The 21,269-nt window shown below is 40.1% G+C and overlaps 2 protein-coding genes across 2 annotated transcripts; both read left to right on the top strand.

The window, feature by feature from the left end:
• The first annotated feature begins 233 nt into the window (after window positions 1-233).
• On the top strand, window positions 234-1,412 carry noto (notochord homeobox). The gene is made up of 3 exons (XM_071515956.1): window positions 234-624; window positions 731-912; window positions 1,203-1,412. Exons 1-3 carry the CDS (start codon window positions 234-236, stop codon window positions 1,410-1,412), a joined length of 783 nt encoding a protein of 260 aa, XP_071372057.1.
• An 11,300-nt stretch (window positions 1,413-12,712) lies between these two features.
• Window positions 12,713-20,288, top strand: emx1 (empty spiracles homeobox 1). The gene is made up of 3 exons (XM_071515961.1): window positions 12,713-13,061; window positions 15,895-16,079; window positions 19,410-20,288. The coding sequence occupies exons 1-3, from the start codon at window positions 12,713-12,715 to the stop codon at window positions 19,575-19,577; spliced, it is 702 nt and encodes a 233-aa protein (XP_071372062.1). The 3' UTR covers window positions 19,578-20,288.
• The last annotated feature ends 981 nt before the right edge of the window (window positions 20,289-21,269 follow it).

Raw genomic sequence — 21,269 nt, 5'->3', positions numbered from 1 at the left:
CTACTCCATCAATTAATTGGATACCTTGTCGGGATGTTCGTTTCTCTCATCTGCTACTTAGAAAGACAAAGGACCGATGGGGGGCTGTTGACACCTCCGTGTCCGGCCGGGTATAAATAGGGACTCTCCGCAGAGGAACAGCATTCACCTCTTCGCTGCACTTGGAGGAACATCTTGCTGTTTGAAAACCTGCGTCTTCTTCTTTTTTAACTTTTGAATTTACGTCTGGCACAATGCAGATACCGAACAGACCAACCGGAGCGTACGGATACCCCATGCGTAATTACGCACCAGCATCTCTGTACCCACAGTACCCGGGAAGCCAGTGCGCATCGTCAACGAAGCCTCCCAGCGGAAAATCTTTCACTATCGATGCTTTGCTTGCCAAGCCAGAGGACACAAGCAGCGGCCGGACGAGTCCTGCTCAATGCGGAGTAAAATATCAACCGGCAGCCCCGCTGCTGCCGCTCACCGGGCAGTTGGGCTTACCGATACCACCCCCACCTTACCTCTACTCGCCAAACATGTTGCACTCAGCAGTCCACACTCAACCTGGATATTCCGTCTACTGCTGCCCGCCTTTCACCTATCAATCATCGTGTCGCGGGGCATTTTACGCACAAGGTAAACCGTTCGCCTCTTTTTGACTGGAACTATCCGTGTAAAATCAATGTCAAAGGCAACCTCACTCATATGGCAATATACTTACACTTGTCAACTTCTCTTACAGATTCAATGTCTAAAGTCAACGTCCATTCGTTCAAAACCAAGGGCGGAAAGTCGAAACGGATGCGCACCAGCTTCACCAACGAGCAGCTGTCCCGGCTGGAGAAGGAGTTCGCACGCCAGCAGTACATGGTCGGATCAGAGAGGTTCCTGCTGGCCTCGGCTCTGCAGCTGACAGAAGCTCAGGTAAATAAAAACAGACTGAGTCAGACGTTTGGATAATGCAGCGTAGCCTGTTCTGCAGGGTCATGATTGTAAAACTGGGGAGCCACTGAGATTCACAACTGAATTCAGCATGATTCGCTGGAAAACAGTTGTAGTTGCAGGTCTAATGCTAAACATGTATATCATTTGGTGATCACTGTAGTTAATTTGGAATCACATCAGTCTGTACCGTCGTTTAATAGAGTAATATGCCACTATTCATTTCTTAAATCCACAAAGATTCTAATGTGCTTCTTGTTTTTCTTCTCCAGGTCAAAGTCTGGTTCCAGAATCGACGCATCAAGTGGCGCAAACAGAGTCTGGAGCAGCAGCAGGCCAAGCTGGCCAAACTCGGCCTGGCTGCCCCGCCGAAAAGCCCCGGTTCCCAAGGCCACGGGGATGAAGGTGATGAGGATGAGGAGTTCTCTGACTCTTCAGACGTGGATATTGACGTGTCTGATGGCTCCATTGACCACTGTTGACCAAACACACTGGACTTTTTGAAAAGACATTTGTACATACTGCTGACAAAGGAGGCCTGCACCTCCAATTATGAATATTTAATAGATGTATAGCTATATATTTAATTTTTTACCTTCAATGCTCTTTCAAGAGTTCACTTTGTATCCAGTTTTTTGTATATTTGAATGGAATATTTAGAAATATATTTTCTAACATTATCTGCGACTTGTCCTGTGTTCATTCCTCTATCTTCAGCCACTGAGAGTTTAGCAGGATTTTAGAAGATGAAGCTGAGATGTTGTATCACAAGAAGTGTAGAAATCTATTTATCTTAATAATTTACACATTTAACACAAAAGTCTTGATAAAACATTTCACTAATGAATGTTAATTCTCTGATTTTGAGGGAAAATGCTAAAGATTGTAACAATAAACATCCAAGTCACTTCATTTTGGATGAATTCCCAGTTTATGGTGTTGAACTCACATTAAGCTACCTACTTCATTTCAAGTACAAACTACTTTGTGCAGAATTGGCTTATACAACAGAACATCTCCTTTGAGTTGTTTGATTCTCAAACAAACAAAACTTATGATGAATATTTGTTAAAATAAGATGTAAATCGAGTCACTGAGCAGCCACAAATGAGACTTTTCAAACTCCACTCCTCATCTAGACTGTCTAATAACTGATTGATTGCCCATTGATAGAAATGAGCCTTTGTAAATCTGCACATTAATCCCAGAAACTGACCGATCCAGCTCAAAAGAGAAAACTGGCTCTGCTGTAACATATCCCAGTCTATACAGCAGTATCCTCTGTCCTCTGTATATTCCTCTGTCCTCTCACACTGTGCCCAGTTTGGTCACACTGCAGCGGCTTGATTAGAGAGACATGGCAAGACATTTCCTCCAGGGTTTGATCTAACGCAAAGCAGTTTATGCTTGAAGCCTGGGACAGACTGGGGTCCCCCTCTGATTAAGCTAAGCAAATAAATAACTACCTCGGGGATTAGCTGGGATATCTATAGCCGGGGGTGGTAGGGGTCAGTCTGTCTCGGGGCTAGGGAGCTGGGTCTCACTGTTTAATCTGTTTAAATGGTCAGTACGCCTGTTCTCACTGCTCCTCAATGGACCGGGCTCCCACATGCCCACCCACCGCCGGCAGGTGTCCTGTCTCCGTTTGGTGAGCGCTGAAGGGGGGAATCTATTGAAACACAACGTCTCCCTTCCAGGCGGAAAGGGACTCCTGCTGTCCAGCGCTGCCCGCCTGGCAGACATACAGGATAAGACAGGAGGGAAGACAGCGTGTATAAAGGATTGGGATGTAGCGATTGAGTCCATCAGAGCAGCTAATTGGGGTGGTCAACCTGAAACCCTTGTCCTGTAGGCAATGTGGTCGTATTTAACAGAGGGGGGTGGTGGGAACACAGCTGGTTTCCCTCTCTTTAATCCTAAAATCTCTTTGTAATAATTACATATTTTGAGTTATCTAGGGAGTTTGCGGCCCCTTTCAGCCTCCCTCAAACTACCTAGATAAAACAGATAGAAGAGATGATTACAGCAGTGAATCAAGAGGCAAATGAAGATGTAACACTTGCCTTTGATAAGCAGTTTCTGTGGCAACTTAGGCAACACAGGCCAGTGCCGGCATGAGGGAGAAGACAATGAGAGCATCAAAGGCAGAACTTCACCTGACAGTCAGGCAAATCAGATGAAAATAGTCATAAAGATCATTAAAAATGATGTCTAACACTGTCAAATTGTGGCCAAACACCAACAGTACCAAGTGGATTTATAATTTCACCAGCCAAATTTTTTTTTTTTTTTTAGCAAGGACCCATTGAAGACAAGCAACAAGCTGCCACCCAAATGACATGTAGAACTGACAGACTTACCAAATTTATCAGCATTTGGCAGGTGTTGATTGATATCATTCAACTCTAATAAGTTGAATGAAATGAGAGAAGAAACTGAGCAAAGAAATGAGCTGTCACATGCACAGATACAGGGTAGAGGTCAGATGCAAGACTGCAACATCAACAGGAGATCTTATTTCTTTCAGTCAAATCATATCAACTCTTCTGGGCTCTGTGACTTTGACCCTTGAACTTACTATAGCTGCTTCTAATGTTGGTGATGTTGGTGGGAATTCAGGCTTGTTCCACTGCTGCACTCATTGTAAATATAAATGTTAAGTCAATTCCCTCCCTTCTCCCATTGCTGTCAGAATTAACTCATCAAATCCACTGTAAGTCCAAACTGTAAAAAAGCCCAAAGTAATGAGCAGCAGAGGTGCGGTAAGAGGGAGAAGAGACGGCTGGTAACACTATCAAAGGGAGAAGTTTAATAAACAGTAACAGAGCTGATCTCTCTCTCTGTCTCCTGTCCGCCACCCCCTGCCTGCTCTCTCCTGGCGTCCCTGGTTGGGCTGATTAGGGCCGAGGCGCTGCTGAGGGAGCGCAGTTTGCGTAAAAACCCCAGAGAGCCGTCTCTGATGTGATCAGCCGGGAACCAGAGCTCCCCCTTCTCCTCCCTCTCCTCAGCCCAACGTAATCCCATTGAGGGACAGAAAGAAGCAGTCAGAGGCCTGGGAAAACCTGGAGAGACAAGAGGGGGGGGGGGGAGAGGAGGGGAGGGGTCACTGGGCTCATCGTCCCAATTAGCACAGGGCACCTTAACCCCCAGAAACATGCCGGCACTGCATAGCCGGGGCCTAAGTCTCCCTCCAGGCTCTATCTGTGTTACTGCAGAAGCTCCTTATGAACAGAAAGTGTCACATCTTCATTTGTGTCTTGATACGTTGCTGTAATCAGCTCCTGTTTCTTTAGCACAATCAGAGTCACTTTATATTCCAAGACAACAATTTGTCTTAGTGGCAGAGACAATAGGGCAAACAACAATGTGTTAAATCAGTCATAGAGGCAAGTTAACACTTTCAGCTTTTGGTCATACACCAACAGTGGCAAGTGGATGTAAAATTTAACCAGCCAATTAAATTTTTTTTTAGCAAGGACTCACTGAAAATAAATGACTAGTTGAACTGACAGACTTACCAACCACAACTATACTATTTATTTACACTACAACAGAATCACTGTACATACTGACACACATGGAGCAGGAGCAACAGGACCTCACACACAGTGCAAATGCACAATGCAAGACATATAATAGAGGGTATAGACTATAAACAGTAATCTAAATGTATGCATTCAACATCCATTTACTCAGGATCACAAGCTCTTGCCTAGAGCAGCAGGATACAGGAGATGAATATACCTCCATTGTTAAAAAAAATATGGTATAAAAAAAGTGTGCTTTATAGAAAAATGACTTCCATTCCTGCTCATTTTCTTTCAGTTAGATGATAATGAAAGACACTTTTCTCAGATGATGATACCTGAGTTTGTTTAGGGAAATGTTTTTTTTTATAGACAAATTGCAACATTTTGACCAGTATGTGTCTTCAAAGTCCATGTGGGCTGAGAACCTAGACTGCAAAAAACAAAACCAATCAACCAATCAATCATTTTCCTACACCTCCAAGTCTAAAAAGTCCAAACTTCAATGAAAAAAAAATCAGGGGATCGCGTTCAAAAGATAATCTTAATGCATTTTTCTTTTGTGTCTCATTTCTAACTGACAGCAGCACGCCTATACACAGTAACCTTCCTCCTGAAAATATAGTCCCGCAGCTCCAAATCTCCAATGTTTAATGTCCAAACCATTTCCTAAACTGAAGGCCTTGGGTCCTGGAGAGCAGCAGAGATGAGTCAGACACCATTGTCGCTCTGCACCTCAGATTGTAACGCATCCTGGGAAGGTGTGAAAGTTCTCATGGAGAGCAATAACCTCCACTGCTCCAATAGCAGAGTGCACTTCATTTGACCAACGCCACGTTTTAGGGCAGGCAATTGTAAAAAAAATAAATCCTCCTTTGCATTTTATTTGCAGAGGCGAGGGCCCCTCTACTCTATCTAATAGTCATTAGCTTTCATTACAGCCGTTTGAAGTAGACGCTGTCCTTTGTCTCGTCGTGAAAGAGCCGCATTTGAGACGCACAATGACTTCTGACACGGGGACTGGTACTAGGCACAGCTCGACCGAGACGGCCGTCCCGATGTTTGGAGAGTCTCTATAAATGTCCCCCTTTCTCCCAGGAAATAGCAGTTCCTGTTCGCAAGGTATTCAGCGAGAGAGAACACCATGGAGCAAGGACAGGGACTAAAGTGAAGCAGCTTGGGAGGGCTGGGTGTCTGACTGGAAGTGTAATAACCAGGTCTGCTGTTTCCCTTCAGCCAAAGAGCGCGTATTCCTCCAACGTGCGTCTTTTACGCACAACCAGCCCCGATGAAAAATCACTACAATATTCCTATAATATTCCTATCCGGCCTTTTAGTGTGTCCGTGGTTCTCAACAGTGAGGTTAAAGCGACCATATCCTACTTCATAGTACTTTTATCTCCTATGGTATCACTATAATATTCATATAACATTGGATATGATATATAGCCTATAGTTTGTTGTGGTATTCTTAGTCTTTGAATTTATTATAGGAGTACTACAGTACTTTTTCATGAGGGAACAGTGGCAGGGCGTTAAATGGGCAAAACCTTACTTTAATTTAGATTAGCCTATATGACAAATTGCTGATAAAAATTGAGATAAACGCTCCCATACACAACCAAGGTTTTATATTGTATTTCTTCTGTACCTTTTAGAGTGTTATGTTTGTTTATGCTGAGGAGGAGAAATACAGAGAGAGGAGGGTGTGTGTGTGTGTGTGTGTGTGTGTGGGGGGGGGGGGGGGTATCACCCGTACAGGTGGTTAAACGACCCCATTTCTCATGCAGGTGGCACTAACGCAGCAATGTGCTACTTTTCCCATCTCGTTATAATGGGGTGAAATTTTCCAAGTATTTAAGTAGAATAGATTAGCTGAACACACAACGCTAATGCGAAACAAAATGGCCAATTAGTTTATTAATGAACGGAGGTGAGAGGGAGACCCTGGCCCTGCAGCGGCAGATGGCAGTCTGGTGGCTTTTATCAATATGAAGGAGAGCAGAGATCAAGCAAAAAATCTCCAGAAATGTATTTGTAAGAAAAGAAAGAGCGAAAAACACAGGAGCTTAGAATTTTAAGGTTCTATCTGCCTTCAGGATAGTTCTGAGATATTGAGCTTCAAAGTTTTCAGCATCCATTGAGTCCTTTTGTTTTAGAAATTACAGACTCAAAAATCATTATTTTCAAAAAAATAACACCACACATATGTCAACAGGCACTCATAGAATAGGTTCATGCGACTAACTCAGTTTTGACAAAAAGGTCAGATAGAACCTTATAATACCAAGGTCACAAATGTGTGTTTGTGCAAAATAGTTTATTGACCGTCTAATAGAAGGATACAACTATCACAACAAAACTAAACGTTTCTATAGGAATATTGTAGGAAAAAATACCATTAAATGCGGTAAGGTCACTATGAACTCACCATTGAGCAGAATATCATAGGAATGATGGGAGTGATTTTTCGGGCTTTAACCAGATACAAGGCCTAATACTGTTGTCATAGTGACTTGGCGCCAGATTGTATTAAATTAATTTATGTTGTCATGGGGCTGAGAAGATTAATCAATTTAACCTTCTATGTATCTGGCAAAGGGCGATGTTTTTAACTCACTGGTTTATTGATTATGTGCCTTAATAACGAGGTTTTATTAATGTATAGGTAAATGAATATTTAAGCAATTTTGAAGCTATATCAAAGAAATCCCATCTAGACGTCTTTGTCTGACAAAACAAAACGCCTATTTCCAAGACTTTAGTCCAAAGTGACTTCACGGTCACATAGGCACGAGGCAATATGGAATATGTAGAAAGGTTATGTCTTTCTGAGCATCAGGCTTATTTAGGCCTTCTTTTGCTGATTGATGAGACTTTTTGGTGGAATATGGTAGGAGAGGTTCAAACATGACCTGACAGAGAGAGAGAGAGAGAGGGGGGGGGGACAGAGAGAGAGAGAGAGAGAGAGAGAGAGAGAGAGAGAGAGAGAGAGAGAGAGAGAGGGGGGGGGGGGGGGGGGGGAGAGACGCTTTTGATGAGCTTAATTTGTTGCAGCTGTTTTTAGCATTTAGACTGGTGGATCAACGGTTCCCAAACTTTTCCATGTGAGGGGAACCCTAATAGATCCACATTAGACCACAAGATCCCATTGGATAAGACTTTGTCCCAGAGAATCACATCTGAAAAGATTTTTGTAGCTTGGTATGATTTAGCATTTTTAAATTCCCATAAACTCGCTCTGCCTCAGTTCAACCACCAGATGGCAGCATTGGCCTAAGAAACACCACCAGCCATAGAGCTGAGTGACGGGTTTCTCCACTGGTGAGTCATTTATCAATACTACAATTTACAATTTACAATTTCACATTTGGCAGACGCTTTTATCCAAAGCGACTTACACATGAGATTTTTTATACAACACAAGCAAGGTTCTAGTTAGGAGAGAACAACGAGAGTAAGTGCTATAAAGCTAAGGTATACTGACAGACTATAGACTGATAAACCAATAGGCTAATCATTAAGATTCCGATTCATAAACCTTTATTGTCGAAGCATGACAGAAAAGGGTTAAAGGGTTAAAAACATACATAAGATTAGAGGTAAAAGAGTAAAAGTGCATGTGGCAACGCAAATATGTGCAAATATGAGTGTGCGAATGTCTTTCATTGTTTGTTTAAAATGCGGATGGTTGGGATGAAGGAGTTCTTATAAGTTTATGTTCTTTATGTTCTTTATGTAATGTTTTCTTCCTTCTAGTGAAACAGAATCATCTTCCTGCATAACTCTTCTTTCAATTGAGGTTTTTTTTTTCCAAAACTCTGCTAACAGAAGAACTGTTCTTCAGTACATAAACAATGTGTAATATTTCAGTGACAGATATAAGCAATAAAGTGAGTTTTCCCACTGCCACTTTTCATGGTGAACAGTTATTGGGGAAAGTATTATGAAGTTATCCTAATTCACTCTACCCCGAGAGATATGACACATTTCTAAACATCATTATGAAAAAGCACTATAGTAATCGTGATGAATTGTACAGGGATATTATACAAATATCACAGCAAAACTATAAGTCCCAATAGGAATATTATAGTGATAAGACAAAAAAAAATACAATAAAGAACGATGAGTTTACTATACACAACTGAGCACCACAGAAACACTATACGTCCTTATAGGAATATTACAGGAATACTATAGTGATTTTCTTCTGCAAAAATGATCATTACTCTCTTGATCAATCAATCAATCAATCAATCAATCAATCAATCAATCAAAACGCCCCAATAAGGACACTGGGTTCACAGAGAGTCCACCAGAGGGCAGCACCTCGACATTAAATCGTGCCAACTGACTTCCCCAGTGGCCTCTCTCTTCCTAAAGAATTACTTTACAGCTCCTCAGAAACAAAAAAAATCGTGATTGACTTGTTGTTTTAGCATGGAGGATATTTTATACTGAAGATTAACTAGGAAAATGTCTATAAATGCCTCCATGTTTTCTCTTCTGTTTAAAAGCATCTTTGTGGTCATATAGCTGCGGTGGAAGAGTTAGGTTAGATTAGAGCAAACTTTAAAGATCTGTGAGGAAACTGGCTCGTTATCCCCGTGTGGAATACTGTAATAATCCCATTATAAATGTTAGAAAAACATAAGGCCTTATACCACTATTACACCTATAATATCCAATGTGACTATTACAGTGATACCAAAAATACCATCAGAAGGTAATTACCATAAAATATAGGCTGTATAATATCCCATAGGAATGTTATAGGGATATTTAGTGATACCATATGAGATTATTAAAAACATAAAGTACAATAAAGTCATCATAAACTATTGAGTATCACACACGCACTCAAAATAGGAATATTATAGTGATGCCATATGGAGATAAACTATCACGTGGGACAAGCTGACTACAGACTCTATTGATACACCTTAAGTCCCTTTTGGAATACAATAGGAATATTGTAGTGATTGTTTTCGTTAGGGTGGTTCGTGCGTAATGGACGCACACTTCACTGCAAAGGAAACCGCTTTCCACTGTATCACACCGGTTGGACTCTCCATAAATCCCTCGCGCGGCCCCCCGGGGAAAATAAACAGCGCACATACGGAAGAACAGTAGACCGCTTCGGCTTGTTTCTGTTAATGCGGAGCGGGTTTGGCCATCTATTAACCAGCAGCGATCAGGGTCAGCGGCTGCAGGCCCTCGGGGCTTCATCATTAAACTTTGCTTTGCATTTCCAACCGGCTCGGTCAGCCTTCAAATTCCTGCTGCACTGTGCGGAGAAGAAGGTTGAAATATAAAAACCTGCAAAACTTACGACCTCGGTTTCCCTCTGAAATAATGGTTCATTATATTCTATAAATCTGCTCATAAAGACGTTGTATGTTTTGATTTATTTGCTGTATTACTTTGAATATTTTAGGTTGTTGTATCTATTTGTTGTGTTATTCTCAGTATACTCTGTATTTGCATTGTTTTTATCTGCATAATCACATTCTCGGCTGCTGGGAATAGGATATACATTATATGACGAGAATATAAAAAAAAGATCTCATTCTCTTCAATCAAAAGCCTTTTCTCCCGAGGCGCGTAAATAAACAACAGCGCTATATTCAACAGTTTATTACAGACAACATTTTTATTCTATCTTCCTCTAGAATTAAGCTATTATCGTCAAATAAACAAGCCTTTTCTTTATTTTTCATTTATGTGGTTTACGTGTAGGCATTTAACTGATTTAGCTTTTCTTCTGTTGCACTTTCTGGATAAGAGATCCAGAAGCAGAAGAAAAAACCTAAATTTGTCACAAAACATTACATAAGGAACCTGTGGAGTTCAAGGGTCAGAGCCACACCTGCCACAAATAGCCTATTCTTACAATCCTTAGAGTGATCACTTAAGACAGAGAAGTGCTAAAGAAACAGGAGCCAGGAGGAAAAAGAGTAGAGAGTTTTTGACAGCGACCCATTCCCAGAACCACACGCTGCAGTTTAGGAGCCTTTAGCTCTAAACGCCTAATCAACAACTTGTTCTACCTCATAATTTCCATCGGTAATGATTTTCTAATGCAACCTCTACGCAAACGAGCGTATTAAGAGGATAATTATTAACTTGGGTGGCGCACCATGAAAGCTAAACGCCAAGGAAGGAGGAGGCCGTCGACCTCAAATGAGAATTAAGCAGCTAGTTCCTCCTGCAGGACTAAATGTCGGTAAATTGTTTTCTTAAAGGATAACTTCAACTAACTTAGAATAACTTTGTGCTTTTTGAATGCGAGTCAATAGGGATCTGGCTTCAGAAGGGTGAAGACGAAGAAAAGGTGCACAGATTTATATGGGATTTCCCAAACACGATGGAAATGAATGAATGAATGAATGAATGAATGAATGCATGCATGAATGAATATCCCCGAAAGACAAATACACTGTAAAAAAAAATATTCATCTTAACAAGTAGTTTATTCTGGCATTGAGTCTTAAAACTTATTTTTTCTTAAAACAAATGAAAATAGCTGTCAGTGGGTGAGATAATTTCACTTGTTTCCAATGGAAATCAACTTGTCAAACGTCATTATCTTAATACTAGTGGAGTGATCTCTACTTCTTTCACTTGTTAGGAGGAAAATCAGATTTTAAGACTAAATAGGCTACTGGATTAGCCTACATGATTTACTGATGGATATTTTTGGTAGTTATCTGATGAATCTCCTCGCAGACGCATTTCAACGACTTCAAGACAGTTTTGTGCCCTTTGGCCTCCAGTTTGTCTTCATTACTCTTTTTTGCAAACGTCTCGGCCCCCTTTTATAAGACTACGTCATTTAGATTAATGTAATAACCTGGTATATTCTGAATAGGAAAATAAAGGAAAAATAACGTGTATTAGACATTATTATTAATGATAATAATAATAATAATTATTATTATTATCATCATTAGTAGGCATTAGACAGCCAACAATCCTAATTTGCTAAAAGCATACTCCTTATGAATATGTTGATTTACAGGCTATAGTGACAATTGAAAAGCCTATTAAATATTTTTTTTTTTTTATATACTGGAGACCTGGTTAAGTCGAACATATTATTGCAACTAATCAAAGTGACAAGTCCATCACATATGCAATACGGAAATAATCATCATCTGCAATAAAAATCTGCTAATTCCGTTTTATAAGAGGAGAAATTATTTCGGTGGAAAAATGACAAAAATGATGTTGCAGCTGCTGTGGAGAAAATGAACAGCTAAAACAGGCTTACATTATGTTTTTGATTATCAACAAAAAGCAAAATATGTAAGTTTAGGGCTGTGAAATGTCGGTTGTTATAATGTATGGGACCGAGCGGACAGGAAAATTAATTGACCTTTGATGCAAGTTAACCTTTATGTATTAGTATATTCATATTTCAATTAATATTTCAGGCAACTAAAGTCCACGTTCCCCTTCAGAACAGATTTGCTTTACGGTGCTAATAGTTGTATCGTTATAACATTGCCGTATTATTACACTGCAAAAAAAACAAAAAAACAAACTCCATCTTAAGAATTCATCTAGTTATTCATTTAGAGTCTTAAAATGAAAATGATTTGAGTGATAAAATCAGCCAATGTCGTGAGATAATTCCACTTGTTTCCAATGCAAATAAACATGTTTCACTAATTTCCTTTTATCAAGTTTAATTTTCATACTAGATTCTTCACTATTGACACTTCCTGAAACAAGTGAAACTGCATTGGAAACAAGTGAAACGATCTCAGCCCCACTGGCATTTTTCCCTTAAGAAAAATAAGACATGAAGGCTGGATATGAGGCACAATGACTCGTTAAGGTGGACATTTATTAGATCTATAACCGAGCCGCCCGCCCTCGTGTGTGATCTATGAAGCAGGTACTTGAGGAAACCTATTGGCAGGTGCTGTGGTCCAATCAGCTCGTTCCCTGTCTCGCGTCGAGCCAATGTGAGCACGTGGGGGAGTTTGGAGGCGCTTCACTCGGCGCACAGAAACCCTTTCGAGCGCGCACAGACCGACTCCATGGATCAGGGCAATTTGCAGCTCTGTTGACTTTTATAGCAGCATCTCCACTCACCGGACGAGCTCGTGCACCCCCCTTCACCCCATCCACGGTCATCATGCTTCTCTGAGAGGGGGCTTCACCTTTATTTCTGCAAGAGGAACTATAGAGAGATTCTTCATTTTCTTCTCTTGGACTTGGATTTCTATTTGTGTTTAGAGATCATGTTTTCGTCTGCGGGCAAGCGGTGCTTCACGATAGAGTCCCTGGTCGCCAAGGAGAACCCGCTCTCCGCCGAGGACCCCATCCGGCCCACGGCGTTAAGTTACTCCAACCCGACGGCAACAGACGCCTTCATGAACAGCTACCAGGCCCCGCCGGGCAGGTCGCTGTACCAGAGCCCGGACCTGGTGTTCCCGGAGACGGTGAACCATCCCTCCCTGACCGTGACCCCGCACCAGCTGGGAGGATCCCACCTGCAGCATCCGCACTTCTTTGGGACGCAACACCGGGACCCGCTCAATTTCTACCCGTGGGTCTTAAGGAACAGGTTTTTCGGACACAGGTTTCAAGGTGAGATGGGCTGTTGGATGAAAACCAACAGGTGATCATCATAAAGGCACCGAAATCAATTAGGCATATACTTTAAAAACATTAATATGATGTTTTAGTTTTTTAAAAGATGAATTGTTCATATAAGCCAACTTCACCAGTTTGATGCTACTATTATATATTAATTTTGTATTATATCAGCCTAAAAGGAGGGTAAACTGCAAACTACTCTCCACTACACCCATAGTAAAATATGTGAGGTGTGTGTGTGTGTGTGTGTGTGTGTGTGTGTGTGTGTGTGTGTGTGTGTGCAGGATTCAAAATAAATAGAAAGCACAAAACAGTTGGATGAAACTAACACTTATCCATATTGAAACAAATACAAGTCTTGTTTTTGTTTTTTTTACTTTAAGAAGAGGAAGGCTACTGCATGTTAAGGAGATGAAAGGTTAAATAAAGCCTGTTAGTATAATAATAATAATGACATATCAAATCACACGATATTACTGATAACGTTAAAGATTTTATAGCTGAATAATAAACAACAGTCACATACAGCAGGCCAACAACAGCCGCGCTGCTCTCAGATTGTCTGTGCGGAATATTTCCACTTCCCATTCGCCCTGCAGCTACACTTTCAGAAAGCCGCAGCCTGAAGAAGATAAGCACCGCTGTTCATTTTTTTTTTTTTTTTATTCATACAGGAAAACTCGCCCTAGGTTACCTTTTCGTTGCAAAAAAAAAAAAAAAAAAATCTTGCATGACAACAGCCAGGCTATGGAGGCAAAATAGATAAAATTCATGATAATAAATCCAGTCAGTGAGGGAATGAGCAGCAAATCAGATGAAAACACATGTCATTATTATCAGCTGAACATTATTAGATTATTTATACAAGACAAATCAGTGGCTTTAAAAAACAAAGGGCGAACAAAAAACCTTTATCAGACAAAAGCGCCATTGTGCCTGAACTATAGATCTACAACATCTAACAAGGGAGTAATAATAGGCCTATTATGTTAGGCTATGTACCTTTATATGAGACAAATCCTTCATTTGTTCTTTCTATTAGGTTACTTTCTATTGACTTCTGACTTCTCTATTGAAGTCTGCACGCTACATATATTTTTACAGTAGGCAAATTATGCAAATCCATGAAATGTCCCCATAATTATAAAAAACAAATAAAAAAAACACAATATTTTTCAATTATTTCATATACCTAGTCTTATAACAAACTAATTAAGGAATATCCCACGATGAGCTCAGCTGGATCTTTGTATTTTGTCAGGATAAAATAAGGATATTAAAGAGATGGAAAATTAACATAATAAAAAGGGGTTTAATTACTTGCGTCCAGTTAAGTTAGTTCGTTAGTAGGTTGTGTAAAGTCCTAAATGCGCAGAAATGACAACCTTCTGACCACAAAATAAACAATAAATCTCTCAACTCCACAAAATTATTTCAACATCTTATAAATCTTTCTGACAAAAACATTGTGGATGGTAGATCAGAGGAAAAAGTGCCTGTTGTTCTCCAAAATATAGCCGTCAATTATTTCTGCATCAACGTCAGCAAGACACATTCCTGTGGATTTATTGTTGTTTCCCAGTGATTATGATTAAAATGTTATTTCCCAAAATGTGTTCATAAACCGGGCACCAATGGGATGAGCCCCTAATATCTGTTTGGAGGCAAATAAGGACGGTGAGATAATAGACCTTGTCAAAAAAAAACATGTTTTATCTTTATTACTTTATTTTCTGTGTTCTTCTAGATTGTCAAAATGACTTATTGCATTATCTTCACGACTCTCAAATTGTCTTTTTATGTTGCTTATTTCCTAATATTCTCTGCTGCGATGACCCTGTTTCTCCGCTAAGATCATTTAAATTTGATCTATTTATTAGCCTAGAATACAGGCCATTCAAGGAGTTTAAGGAGTTGAATTATAGACTATGGGCTACACATGTAATCGGCCTATGCACCGTGACACCACGCTGCTTTGCTTTTCCACCCGTCTAAACTCCCCCTTTGTTTGCTCTAACGCTGAGCTGATCAAAGGCTCTGACTGTTTTTACACAGAATAAACTCTTAACAAGAACGGTTCTCTACAGTGCCAGGAAACGGTTCTTTTTCGGCTTGTGCTATACAGAACCGTTTTGGTAAAAGTTCTCCGTAGCAACATGTTCGAATGAATGCATGAAAAAGAAAGAATGAAAGAATATAAGTTAATAAAAAATATATAAATACATACATATATAAAAAGAAATGTTCAGCAATATAGCCTAAAAGTGGGTCCTTTATTTGATTTGGATTTTTTTATTTTTTATTTTTAGGTATGGTTGCCTTCTAATGACATTTGCCAGCAAAATGTATTTCCACTAAATTTCTGGGGACAAAGTGAAGCAATGACTGATAACTGAAATTATTATTAGCCTATTATTTGGTCGACGTGATGCTAAATTATTAGACTTGGGTCATCAAACTATCAGTTTGGGAGGATTGGTCCTGAATGCTCCCTGATGTGTTTTTTTGTTTTGTTTTGTTTTTTTGTTTTAAGATATGACGTTCAAATAGATTTCTGGCACTTTTGCCTGATCCTTGCTCTCCATTATAATGATAAAACAACCGCAAGATGAAGATCAAATTTGGACTCTAAAGTCTAAAGGCTAAAGTATGGCAGGTGTCACACTTTGCAAAACAGTAGGCTAGTTTGCACTCTTCAGTTTTGAGGACGTTTCACAATGTGACAGCATGAGAAAACAAGAGCAACACGCGCACACACTGCTCCAAAATAAGGAAACTGTCCAAACGGAGGTGTCATAGCTTGTGTTGCGTGTTTCTGTGTCAGGGAATGACGTGTCCCAGGACAGCCTGATCCTCCACGGCCCTTTCGCCAGGAAACCCAAACGCATCCGGACCGCCTTCTCCCCGTCCCAGCTGCTCCGCCTGGAGAGAGCCTTCGAGAAGAACCACTATGTGGTGGGAGCCGAGAGGAAGCAGCTGGCCAACAGCCTCAGTCTGTCCGAGACACAGGTGAGAAGCTGCTGCTGCTGCTGCTGGCTGGTGGCACATGGTCAGTTTGTGGTTAGTTCCTCTGAAAAAGTAATTCTCCCTCCTTACTCATTTCAATAGCCTAACCTAAAATAGTTAGGCCTACTCTATCCGGGGCCGTGATTCGTTACTCTGAGGTTACTCGGCTTTTTCTGTTGCATCCCAAAACTGTGCGGTCATAACCAGACTGACCAGACTCTTTGACTAAGTAGCCTATTCCCCGCGACTGTAATCACAATAATAATTACCCTAATTATTAGCCTACTATTTGGATATTATAGTAATTATTAGGCGGTTATTATTATTATTATTATTATTATTATTATTATTATTATTATTATATTTCCATTTATTTACTAGCCAGTATAGGTTACACATCTCCGATCAGTGTTTGGCTCTCTTCATTATAGTTTTCCCCAATGCAATTCAAACCAGCCGCATAAAAGTGACAATCAGCTTTAAGTTAATAGTAATAATATAATAATAATATAGACCTTTTCTCTTTATTATTATGATTATGATTATGATTGTGATTATGATTATGATTATGATTATTATTATAATGCTATTATTATGCCTATCACCGTTGCTGTTATAGTGGGGCCTGTTAGTGGCAACTATAGTGGATATTGGGTGGGTCTATACTATGATTTGGCTAATTATAATTTACAAATAATTGATCATGATAATTGATCATGGAATTTTCAAACTATGAAAATGTGTTTATTACAACGGTTGTTACTAACAAAAAAACTAAATCAAAACATAATCAGAATTGTGCATTGTCCAGTTTGCAATGCAAAGGTGTTTAAAAAATTCCACTGGTATCTGCGACTGCAGACTTTTAGATTTTAAGCTATTAAAGCTATTTAAGATATGAAATTTTAGGAGCCTATTCAATTTGAAGCCCCTCTGTGATGGATGCAGCTCAGTGTATTGAAGCGTCTCATAAAAGTGTTTAATTCATGTATTGGATAAAGGCTACAGAGATCTTCCTGACAAAGTGTGTACATATTATTGATGCTGAAGTTTAATGAGTCCACACTATCCAGGTGTCAATTAGGCCTAATAGGCAATAGACAGGTTTCCTGAGTCAGCAACATGGCCAAATGATGCTTACAAGTTTTGTGTCAGTCAATGGAAAGCCTGCAATGTAACACCAATTGCATTATGCAAATATAATGACAATGAACTTAATTTTAATTAATGTACACAGAGGTTATTTGGCCTTTAGTTAAAGTGTGTATACCTACTGTAATAAAAAGAAAACAAAAGCAATGCACCAAGAGGACAGAAAACTACAGCAATATATTTCAACTGAATAGACCAATAACAGAGTTGATGTTTGTTAGATCTCACAAATCAGATGTAACCATCTCTTGTGTTATTTAAATAGAGTGAGCAGCTTTGTAAAAACCTGTAGAAACCTGTAGAAACTCCCCACTGACTGATACAGTAAGTCACTGTGGGGTTATCAAGTGGGCACCATCATAATATTACAATATCACCCTCAGCATGGGCAGGAATTATCAAACTAGGAGAAAATAATATGGATTACAGATATGAAAAATGCTGTGGATGGTAATCACTGGCCAAATTGCTTGTCTACTTTGCTTCAAATAGCCGTCAGCACAGTGGGAACTCACCAACCAGCAGTCAAATACTGGTCATCTTTCCTTTAGATGTCCTATTCTATTCTAAAAGTCTATTGGCTGGTAACCAACAGATAAAAATGCTACTGTCCTTCCCTGGTCACCATAGTCCAGTGGTGTCCAGTCATGTGTCATGGAGGGCCGAGACTCTGCAGGTTTTCCTTAAAAACCACACACTACACCAGGTGATTTCTGATTAGCACACATTCAAGCAGAGAGGAGCAACTATTCAGTGAAATCACCTGGTGTAGTGTTTGGTCTGGAGGAAAACCTGCAGACCCTCGGACACCACTGCCACAGGTTATATCAACTATGACAGATTGGAGCTTTAGTTATACAAACACTGTGGGCAGAAATAATCTCATTGGTTGAGTTTAACCTCAAAGGGCGGAGCCAAAGTTTTTCTAATTAAGTAATGACTGAAGCCCAGTGAAAAAGGCAAGAAGTTAAGAGAGGAGGAAGCTAATATTATGAAGCCTAGCGCTCTGCTACTAACTGTAAGAAAAAATGCTAATATCTATGTTAAGTTATCTAGGTCAGTGATTTTCAACCCTTTTCATATCAAGGACCCTAATTTTGCACACATTAGAGCCACGGACCCCCATTTGATGAGATTTTGTCTCTCAGACCCAAATCTGAGAATATTTTTATTGCTAGATATGATTTTGTCCAGAATTCCATGACTGTCTGTATTGTAGGTAGAGAGAAAACAGTGAAACTATGATCAAAACAGTCATTCTTCTACATTTTCTAATTGTGTTAACTTCTTGTAAATTAAATAATGGTGAAGTTTAATAATTCATCAATTTGCTGGGGACCCCCTGGAACGCCCTCAAGGACCCCTGGTGGTCCCTGGACCCCACGTTGAGAACCACTGATCTAGGTTAGCTAGTTAGGGATAGGGTTAGCTTACCTTCCAAGTCCCTAGTATCTTCCTAGTTACCTAGCTGACCCTCCAAGTTCAAACTAGCCATACTAGCCTATAGCTATCTAGGTAAGCTAGTTAGCTAGCTGCTGACCCTCCTGCATCATGAATGCCATGGTCATGAATTAATGAAAAAAAGAGTCATTGCCATTTATACTTTGACCGGAATCCTTTCTTTGCCATTCAAGTTTTTAAGTTTGAAATGCATCGACATTTTGAGAGCATCTTGCTTCCTCAATTTGATGTATTTCCTGTTGAAACAGGATATTAGGGCGTAATGCGAGGAGGGATCATTCAAAAGTGTAAACCAATGGGAGATCAGTTATGGAGAGAAAGTCAGTTTTATATGATGGGAGGGGCAGAGGGGCGGGATTGTTCAAAACTCTGTGATGGTTTTGATTGGTTGAAATTGTTATGTTTGCCTACTGGTACAGCATGAGGTCACAGGTTTTCAAGGAACTAAATGTAAAGGGATTTTGATATAAAAATACAAGAAAATAAAAGTTTTGTCAATTTTTTGTAATTTATTGTTAAACAGGTGAAAATTAGCTAACAAGGTGGAAAAGAGAAGATTTTTTTTTTTTTATTTCATTGTGACTTTAACTTTCTGTTATTCAGGTTAGCCAACTCTTCCAGTTAGCCTCTGCCTCTGAGAACTGTAACTGTGTAACTAAAACTCCAGTCTGCTTAACCATGTGTGTGTGTGTGTGTGTGTGTGTCTGTGTTCCTGACCAGGTGAAGGTGTGGTTCCAGAACAGGAGGACCAAGTACAAGAGACAGAAGCTGGAGGAAGAAGGTCCCGAGAACCAGCAGAAGAAGAAGGGAAACCACCACATCAACAGATGGCGCCTCGCCACCAAGCAGGCCAGCTCCGAGGACATTGACGTGACCTCAGAGGACTAAAGCCCCGACCCCGCCTCCTAAAGTACTGCCCCAAACCAGAGGACCAACCCTATTTATTATGTAATATTATTAAGTATAATTAGTCACATTTAGAGGAAGACACAAGGACTAAACTATGTGATCGCCACCTGTCTCTTCATCGAGGCGCTGCACTCAGTCAGTGACGCCGGAACAAAAGAAAAAGACAAAACACGTTATTTAATGGCACTTGCATCCATCCTGCTTATTTCTGGGTTTTGCCCTAAGAGAAATCCTCTCATCATTCAGAGATCTTTGGTGCGTGACAGCCAAAGATGAAGGGAAACATTTATCATTGTCGACCTCTACCATAGTGTTTGTTTTTTATTGTACATAGGCCATTTACAAACGCTGGTTTTGAAAGAGGCTTTTCATTTCATTATCTGTTTTTACAACCTGCTTAGGCCAGTAAACACCTCATTGCTCATCCCCCCAAACCGCAATCTGTTTTCCATGTTAATCCAAATTTTTCCTCAATGACAAAACAAAGTCATCACACACTTTTAAATCCACCCAGTCACTCTGGCAGAAGGCTGCTTACTGGCCAGTCTTATGAAATTAATCATGGGTCAAAAAAAGATACAATTAGTCACTTTCTCCTTATTTTTTGGGACTTAACAGACATTCAAATGCTTTCTAATGCTTCCTAAATGAAGATTCTCCACTGAAAGGTTATTCATGAGCAGTTCTCTGGGACAGATGAGACGCTGCAGCGCCCCCTGGTGTTGGGGGCAAGTTATGCCACATGATAAATGCAAGCTTGTGTATAAACCAGGGCCGAAAAGAACAATATGTGATTCTGCCTGTGCGGGGCGATGGATTTGTCTCTGGCCAATGATGCTCTTCTCCATTTGTTGAATGTTTGCAGATTTCATCGAGCACCATGTAGTATAAAGCGTATATAAAACATAATTTTCAAGCAAAACGTGTAATAACAAAGAGATGTTTTAGAAATAAAAGACAAAAACTGTTACTCTGATGGGAAATGTAATGTATTCACCTATCTCATGTGTGCAGGATATGTCATGTTAACCCATTCATAGTGGTCCCATGATGTCACATGCATTTCCTACCAATATGGTGCTTTTCCATATACACAGCTCATTGGCTGTGGCTGTCGCCGTCATTTGATTATAATCAGCTCTTAATTTATTACAATCACCTGTTATTTTCCTACCAAGATGGCCGTGCGGTGATGTAACAGAATACTATGGATAGAGCAGTGGTTCCCAACCAGGTGCCATTGAGTGAGAGAGTCGATTCTTCTATTCCAGGCATTTGGGAATTGAGACCCGACTCCAAAGCTGTTGAGTCGATTCCACACAGAACAGAAAATGTAGATTCCCCACACGCGCTTTTACAAGTGAATCCCAGAGCCGAATTCCTCTCTGGCGATAGTAGCTCAAGTTTGCCCGGCAACAGATTGGGAGAGCGGGAGAGAGAGAGGCAGAGATTAGACCAGGTATTAGACACTGGTCTGTGACAACAGATTGGATTACAACAAAACAATGTTGCCAATTAATATTGCACTGTTTATTTTAGAAAATCTGCTTGCATCCCCTGTGCTTTAGTTTTTGGAATCAAGAATCAAGAAAGGTTTTGTCTGGAATCGACTCTTGGAATCAGAGTCAGTCCTATCTGCAGATTTTCAGTCCAACCAAACACTACAGCAGC

Source organism: Centroberyx affinis, unplaced genomic scaffold (assembly GCF_046629955.1).
Source record: "Centroberyx affinis isolate AG114_WGS23_722 - 3 ecotype Tasmania unplaced genomic scaffold, CSIRO-AGI_Caff_v1 ptg000384l_1, whole genome shotgun sequence".
In the NCBI taxonomy this organism is placed as follows: Eukaryota; Metazoa; Chordata; class Actinopteri; order Beryciformes; family Berycidae; genus Centroberyx; species Centroberyx affinis.
This window is presented reverse-complemented; position numbering and strand designations above follow the sequence as displayed.